The following is an 8866-nucleotide window of genomic DNA, read 5'->3' on the forward strand; positions in this document are numbered from 1 at the left end:
TACATTGCATGTAAAATGTTCTGAACTGCTTTCTGCTTTCTGATTTCAGTGATGAGAACTTGTTGTACCTATATGATTATTGGAAAACACAAGAATTCCCCACCATTTTCTTCATTACATAAATAGCTTCTTTTTAATTTCCATTCATTTTCATTATGTGGACAGTAGCTAGACTGCCATTTTGGTCAGGTCACTGACTTATTAGTCCGAGAGGATAGAGGAAGTCTTTGACTTAATGACTTTTGTACAGCCCATTTGATATTCTGTTCATGTTGTCAGCTTCAGGCATTTAAAGTACAATAGACGGAAAGCATATTGAGCAAACTTGGAGTGCAAAATATATGAATCTTTAATGACATTAATCACACACACTATGGACCTCATTCAGACCCGCTCGCTAACGCTGTGCGCTCACAAGCGGCCCGATGGTTTGCGAACTCGCATGCGCACGCTTCGTTCTGCGCGTGCGCAAACTACTCTGTGCGATCGCAGGCCGCTCGCTCGCCCAGCAAAGACAGCACAGTGAAATGAGTGACAGGAGAGGCCATTTGTGGGTGGTTACGGAGGCAGGACACTGATAACGGGGGAGTGGAGGTGCGAACGCAGGCGTGCCTGGGTGTTTCAACGCCGTTTTTAAGGTGTGTATAATTAACAGGCAGCGTCACATGCCTGTTTTTTACACTGAAGTCCTCGCGGTGCTTGTGGAAGGGTAAGGCAACCACAACGGCTGCATTACTACCGATGGTGCTCGATGTACCAATGTTTTAATACACTTCCTGGAGATGACGTGCGCTAGTGGGCGTCTCTACATACGCTAATGGGTATCTGCATACACAGAGCGATCGCTCACACAGCCAAAGTGGGTGTGCTTATGCCTTGGCGAGCGATCGCTTCCCATGGCGTCACTTTGACAAATTTGCATACACTGGATGCGAGCGCTCGCATCTAGCGAGCAGGTTTGAATGAGGTCCTATATCTGCAGACATCTCCACTGCCTTTAATCATGACTAATGACATATTATGTGTTACTTTTTACTTTAAATAGAAATAACCAATACTGTTACTGATACAGATTCTGCTGAATCCGTCCATTTTAAACCCTATGAACCAATTTACAAGCTCTCTGGTTTAGTCTAGAAAGTTTCTGACAGAAACAGTTGCCAATGGCATTTAAAATAATAAGACTATATTGGGAATTGAGGGGAGGGCACTTTTCTAGGGTAGGTTTGGAACCACATAAATTCTGACTTTTTGCATATGTGAGATGTAAAATATTCTACATAATTTTGATGGGGTGGGAAATGGGAATGAAATTTGGACCATTTTTATTCAATTATCGATTTTTTATTATATTTCACAGCATATTTTTGTCACCACCTAAACCCTAAATCTTTGCAGCAATAGATAACTTTTACTATTAGACTTAAGTGATATCTGGGTTTTTTTTTTTTTTTTTAAAAAGCAAAGTATTAAATTATAATCTATACCACTGATAATTTCTTAAAGTAAGTTTTTTTGTTACTTTTTGAATGCACCTCATTTGTGCTGCAGTGCTTCTTATTAAAAATACTTATAGCTTTCAATCATGGCATCAAAAATTTTTCCTGTTATAGTTAGGCTGACATGGGAATGAGTCAACGAATATCTGTAGTCCCTACTTTTCTATTACAATTGGTCACTGGAACAGATGAAGTAATCATATAGGCGGATTGGGGGAGATATATCAAACCTTTGATCGAGATAAAATGGAGAAGTTGCCCATAGCAACCACTCAGCTTTTGTCATATTATAGACTGCTATATAAATCACAGCTAGAAGCTGATTGGTCACTATGGGCAAGCAACTGCTCCACTATATCTTTCTTGAAGGTTTCATACATCTCCCCTATACTGTAGTTACAATCTTTTCAAGAAGGATCATTCAAAATCCTAAGCCTGAGTAAACCCAGAGAGTTGCCCAGAGAGTTGCCTAGGTGAGAATCTCACCCAGAGAGTTGCCTAGGTGAGAATAAACTAGAGAAAAAGGCAAAATAAATACAAGTAATAAATAAATAATAACACTGAGCAACGCACAAAGGATGCAGAATCATGATACACAACAGACCCTGGGAACAGAAGGCCTGTTTCAGAGATGTACGCTAATGCCACACCAGGTGCGAATTTGTACGCGATGGCTTTGCAAAGGTATGCAAATGTTGCAGCCACCACGATTTGCATTGAGATGCCCACTTGCGTCTCAATCCTATTGTCACAGATCGATTATCGGACTTCTAAGTAAACCTATGATCACGCAGAATAGCCACAGGAACTAAGACACCAGAGACATTTTTATTGCGTACAGGATCACTTTTCCAAAACGGTCGCAACACGCCTGCTTTGGAGTCGCCACCTCCCCATTGCCACCCACAAATGGTCCATGCCTGTCAATCACTTTGCAAATAAATCCTCACTGCAAGCGACATCAGTAATGAGACATGACACAGGCACGTGCACACCACCAATAATCACTCAACTACTTAATCCAAGGGTTCCCAAACTCGATCCTCAAGGCATCCTAACAGTCCAGGTTTTAAGGATATCCATGCCTGACCACAGGTGAATTAATTAGTACCTCAGTCAATTTGATTTGACCACATGTGCTTAACCATGGATATCTCTAAAAACTGAACAGCTGGGGTACCTTGAGGACTGCGTTTGAGAACCTCTGGCATAAACATCGCCATTGCGTCCACCTCTGAATCAGGCCCAGAGTGAAGTTAAAGGGCTGCGACAGTCTGTGCGAGGCAGACAGTCCAATAGCTCCATCTATACAAGAGACACATGTAGTCCAATGAGCATTTACTGTAAGATACTCAGGATGAGGCTAATGGGTTTCGGCAATGGTAAAAAAAAAACCTGTTACCGATTTACCAGCCTTTCTTCAGTACATCTGTACAAGTATTGACTTAAGTTTCCAGTTTCACTTGCAAAAAATAAAACAGTGAATAAATAGAATAATAAGATCATTAAGCAGCAATACATAATGCCAGCCCTGAAGTTCCAGAAGGGAGGAAATATATACACAAGAAAACAGGTGCAAGAAATCAGGGTCATAAACTGTACGGTGTTGTATCTGCTATCTGGTCAGTATGCTTCCACCTACTGGCCAGATGGCAGAAGGCAGGATCAATATATGAAAGTGCTGCCCAGAAACAGGAAAAAACAAAATAGATCAACATAACATATATCCTGTATAAGCAATGAAACAGAATAGACCCAACAAAATGATAGATTCTGCTTATACTGTAAACTTATAAGTCAGTAAGATTTGCTATTTTTCAGCCGCTGTATCTGCTCTGCTACGAATCCACTTTGTCGGGACCAACCATACAGCATTGTCTACAAATACATGAGCATTCGTTCCAACCGAGCTGTGCCTTCTGATATCTTTCAAATTCAGGCTACTTTGATCTACTCTAATACAATTAATACATTTAGGATTAAATCTGGAAATGAAAATGGAGATTTCTACTTACGGGTAAGTCTTTAGAAAAAAAAATGTTTTAAATGTTTCTCAACTCCAATTAAGTAATGTACCTCCGAAAACTTGTGTATCCATAAACAGGACCTGCCATGCACATGCTAATATTTATTTTGTCATAGAGCAGCCTAGCAGTAGCCCAACTCTATATTCTATGGACTAGAGAACCCTTTGGCGCGCCCCCCCCCCCCCCCCAAAAAAAAAATAAACTCTGCAAAAATCGAAGAGAGCATTCTTCTGCGCGCGCATTGGTGTGGCTTCGTGACACCTCCCCTGTTTATCACTCTAGAGGGGTATGCCCAGCAGTAAGTGGATGTGCTGCTACAGTGTGCTGCTGCTCCATCGTGTCCCATGGCTGTTCCCAGATTGTAATGTGTGACGACATCACACCCGGCACCACCAGCTTTCTGGGAGACTGGCAGGGATTGGGATCAGCAGCATAGTTTGTGGATATGGCACCACCGGAGTTTGTATGTTATGCCACACAGATTCGATTCATGTTATACCACACAGAGCCCATTCACATTATGCCACACAGTAGTACTCCTTATACACATTATGGAAAACTGTAGTAGTGCCCCTTATAACACATTATGCCATACAATAATGACCCATACACATGAATGCCCTTTATAACACATTACGCCACACACGGTAATGCCCCTTACACATTATGCCACACACAGTAATGCCCCTTACACATTATGCCATACACAGTAATGCCCCTTACACATTATGCCATACACTAATTCCCTCCTGTCCCCTCCCCCTGCAACTCACCTCCCCCTGTCTGTTCAGAGTCAGGCAGGCAGACAGGCTTAGGTTGCAGGCTGCAGCTCCATGACCGGCTACTCTCTCCCCTGCGGCTGCTCCCAGTCCCAGAATGCCATGCATGACCACGACAATGTCACGCGGTATGATGTCATCATGTCCAGAAGTGGGTACCAGCATTCTGGGAGACAGTGGGATGGAGCAACTGAACATCAAAGCGACACAGCCGCATTAATGTCTGTAATGGCTTAGACGTCACCGACAGGGTAACTGCAGCCATGCCCTCAGGCAGCAGCACCCTGGGCAATAGCCCTACTTGCCCGCCCCTAGAACTGCCACTGACTGATTTCTCTTCCTTTGTACGGATGCAGATTACGCTTTTATGAGTTAGTTTAAGCTTTTTGTGTGTGTGTGTGTGTGTGTGTGTGTGTGTGTGTGTGTGTGTTTTTGCATAGACGAGACAGGAAGTTATTTACGCTGTATTAGAAAGTTTATGGCTGTTTAATTGATGCTTCATACGTTTTTATGCAAAAACTAAATGATTTACAACATAGGTGCAAGTGAGACTGTTACAGACAGTAAAGCATTTCAATGCTTGGCATACTGTATGTGCAGAAATATGCTATTTATTCATATGCTTTTTAAGAGTATTTTATGCCCATTTTACAACAAGCTCTGCATCAGCCCCTTTGGGTGGTGTCACATGGGTACCTTATATGTGAGTGCTTTTTTAGCCAGAGCTCGAATACCAATTGTCATGTTAATATTGTGGGGGGCTGTGAGCGATCATGCAGGACCTGTTCTGCACATGCGCAGGACCCCAACAATCTGAGATTGACGCAAACCGTCGGGTTTGCATACATCTCTGAATCAGTGTTCAATCAATGTTCCGTCCTTGTAACATGGGAGCAAAGAAGCCCTGAAGGCACTGCATACCACATTTCTGAACTTAATAATCACTTAAATGTTGCAGGGAAGCAGGGTTTCCCTTTCACTTCAGTCTGTAACCACTGGAGTGATACCACCTAATTTGACATCAAAGTCAGCTCTTTGCAATGCTGTCCTCTATTCTTCCACCTGATGCTCCTGTCCACAGCCATGGTATAATTAATTGCATCAAGAAGCAACCAGCAGAGTGTACTCTGCTTTTCTTTCTGCAACCAGTTATTCCAAGGCATGGTTCATAGGGGTGCGGGAGTGGAAGAGAAAAAAATTGGTACTGCTTCCCTTGGGATTAAACCACCTGACACAATGTTCTTACCTCACTCCAAGCAAAGAATGGTCCCAAGCTAATCAGCCTGAAGATATCTGTATGGTGGTGCCAATGAGCCAATAACGAGAGCACTCTATTACTATTTCTAGATGTTAATGCACAAGGGCATATCTACTGGGGTGGAAGCTACTGCTGGGCCTGGCAGCTGAGTGGACATGTCTGAGAAACCAGACTGAAACCACTACAGTTACAGTACTCAGTTTCCCACTACAGTGTCCGCTATCTGCTCAATGCTGTGTGAATGCATACACCACAAAGTATTATGGGGCTCCAAAACTAAATTCTACTGAAGGGGAAGGAAAGTCTGGTTTCCCTTCCTCACTGAGCAGAAACTGAACAGAGCGGGATTCAGCTGAGATAGAAGAGAAGCTCAATAAGGTAAGTGACGGGAGAGAAGGAAGGGTGTTACATTCTAGCCCCCCCTCAAAATTTTGCTATAGAGACCCCCAAAATTGTAATTACACCCCACATTAGTAAAGTATTAAATAGTTAAGTGTTTGGCATGTTCTGTGGGACCCCTGAGAAAACTGAAATAAGGCAATAACCCAGTTTCAAGGGTTCTATGAATAAATGTGAAAATATTATGAGAATATAACATTATTGAAAGAAGTAGATGCAAATACAGAGAAGAACAGTATCATTAATTGTCCTGTCTTTCAGCATACAAGTGGAGTAAGCGCAATGCTTGTCCTGATCAAACCACTATCTGGACCAAGAGAATACATTGTTGACCTGGAAATGGTGACTGTTAGCAACTTAATGAACTACCGTTCAAGTTCCATATTACGACTAACAATAATAGTGGGGCCATATGCATTTTAGCGCCTTGCTCAAATATTCAACGCTGGAAATAAAACAATATACTCTACAGTACATCACTCTCTATTTATAGATGATTTTGTTTGAATCACAATGTATGCATAGTCGATGCACACCTTCTTGTACTTACATTACAAATACATACTATTGTTTTGCTTATTGTCAAAATCTCCCTGTGGCCTACCATCAGTGGAGGCAGCCATTTTATTGATGGAACCAGTATTGATGAGAATACAACTAGTCGCACCGACAGGGCTGTCATCAGAAATTCTGGGGGCCGGTACAAACAAAATAGGCAGCCCCCCTCGGGGTATAAGGCAGAGTTGGGAAGAGTGGTGGATAATGTGAGTGGAGCTATAGCAGGGGTTTTGCCTCAATTGGTGCATAAAACAGGGATGCTGGGCATGGGAAAGGGGTGGGGGATGGCACAGGGCAGGGAACACTGGACGGGGGGGGCACTGGGCTGGGAAGGGTGGACTGGGGTGGCAAAGGGCAGGGAAAGCTGATTATTCTATGGGGGCAAAGGGCAGTAGGGGAAGGGCAGGGAAGACAGGCAGGCTGGCTGGACATGGGGAGGGGGCACAGGGAAGACAGGCAGGCTGGCTGGACATGGGGAGGGGGCGCAGGGAAGACTGGCTGGCTGGACTAGGAGTGGGGTGCAGGGAAGACTGGCTCGACTGTGAGAGGGGCAAGGTAGGCTGGCTGGACTGGGGGGTAGGGAAGGCTGGCTTGCTGGACTTAACAGGCTGGCCGGATGGGGAGGGGCAAGGCAGGCTGGCTGGACTGGGGGGGGCGCAGGAAAGGCTGGGTGGACATGGGGAGGGGGCACAGGGAAGGCAGGCTGGTTGGCTGGACTAGGAGGGGGGCGCAGGGAAGTCTAGCTGGGCTGGGGGAGGGGCAAGACAGGGAAGGCTGGCTGGCTGAACGAGGGGGGATGGGCGCAGGAAAGACTGGCTGGACAAGAGAAGGGGGGCACAGGGCAGGGTCAACATACCTGCTTTCTACTGCCCTGAGAGAGATTGGGCCCGGCTAGCTGCTGCGAGGAATGCACCAGGCGCCAGGCAGGGAGAAAGAAAGAGCATCAGCGCTGTGGAATTCAACTACGGAATAGGACTGGAGCCATCCGCCAGTATCCGTGACACTGCAGCCTGCAGCATTGAACTATGCCAATTACAGCTAGCGGAACGGCAGCCAATCAGGAGTGGCCGCTCCTGATTGGCTGATAAGGAGCTGCTGCTCCTGATAGGCTGCTGTTCCATAAGCCAATCACAGCTCACAGCCGGCTCCAGTACGCACTACATAGTTCAAATGCCACAGCGCTGATGCTTTCTCCCTGGTCCCTGCCAGCCACCCGATGCATTCTTCACCACTGTCAGCTGGGCCCCCTCTGTCGGGCCCGGTACTAGAGTCCCGGCAGTCCTGATGGCGGCCCTGCGCACTGACATTAACGTCCACCTCCAATTTAGCAAATCACATCAACTCACAGCACTGATGTCATAGGTTAAATCCAACTGGAGCCCTGTCTATGAGGGGTTTGTATGTTCTCCTCATGTTTCCTCCATTGTTCCGTTTCCTCCCACAGTCCAAAAACACTGGTAGGTTTAGTGGCTTCTGAAAAAATGGTCTCTTCTTTGTGTGGTAGGGAATTCAAGGGAAGGTTTATCATAAAGATGACAAGTGGAAGTGCTGTTCATAGCAACTAATCAGATTTTGGCTATCATTTATCTAGAACACAGGTTCTCAAACTCGGTCCTCAGGAACCCAAACAGTGCATGTTTTCCAGGTCTCCTCACAGAAACACAAATGAAATAATTAGCTCCACCTGTGGATCTTTTATAATTTAATTTTATAATACCTGTGAACCTGCTGGGTGACCTGGAAATCGTGAACTGTGTGGGGTCCTGAGCACCGAGTTTCAGAACCACTGATCTAGTACATTTTATAAATTTATTGCTGAATCTGATTGGTTCCTATGGTCAACATCTCTACTTATCCTCTTTAGAAGGTTTTATGAATCTGTAAACTTCAATGGGGAAGAGACTGATACAAATTATTACATAATATCACAACTGGCTACTTCATCCTCTGCAATAATATGAAGTGCCTTGAGTCCTTTTGCAAGCAAATGTGCTATATAAATAAAGAAATATAATTTCACAAAGGGATGTATTCAGCATTCCGGCGTTCAGGTTCCTGATGGTCAGTATACTGGAGCCAGAACTCATAAGAATATCAGCCCCAGAATTCCAATGGTTGGAATTCAGACCGTAAGTATTAGGGTTAGGGTTAGAGGTTAGGTTTAGGGTTAGGCACTAGGGGGATGCGATCATAATCCCAACCGTCAGAATCCTGAAGGAAAGTAGCAGGGTTAGGGGGAGGGTTAGTGTTAGGGGTAGGCACTAGGGGGAGGGTTAGGCACTAAGGAGGGAGGGTTAGATTTACGATGTGAGGAGGTTAGGTTCAGGCACCAGGGAGGGAGGGTTA

At 44.8% G+C, this 8866-nt stretch overlaps 1 protein-coding gene across 2 annotated transcripts in view; it reads left to right on the plus strand.

The window, feature by feature from the left end:
• Positions 1–6792, plus strand: part of EFEMP1 (EGF-like fibulin extracellular matrix protein 1) — a 114529-nt gene extending 107737 nt beyond the window's left edge. For both annotated transcript variants that reach the window (XM_088477325.1, XM_088477326.1), the window contains 2 exons: positions 3321–3516; positions 6224–6792. In XM_088477325.1, the coding sequence (XP_088333451.1) occupies positions 3321–3516; positions 6224–6385 (358 nt within the window). In that variant the 3' untranslated portion in view covers positions 6386–6792. The remainder of the gene's footprint in view (positions 1–3320; positions 3517–6223) is intronic.
• Positions 6793–8866: the final 2074 nt, after the last annotated feature.

The sequence above is a fragment of the Taudactylus pleione genome, unplaced genomic scaffold, assembly GCF_031769625.1.
Source record: "Taudactylus pleione unplaced genomic scaffold, aTauple2 ptg000201l, whole genome shotgun sequence".
Lineage (NCBI taxonomy): Eukaryota > Metazoa > Chordata > Amphibia > Anura > Myobatrachidae > Taudactylus > Taudactylus pleione.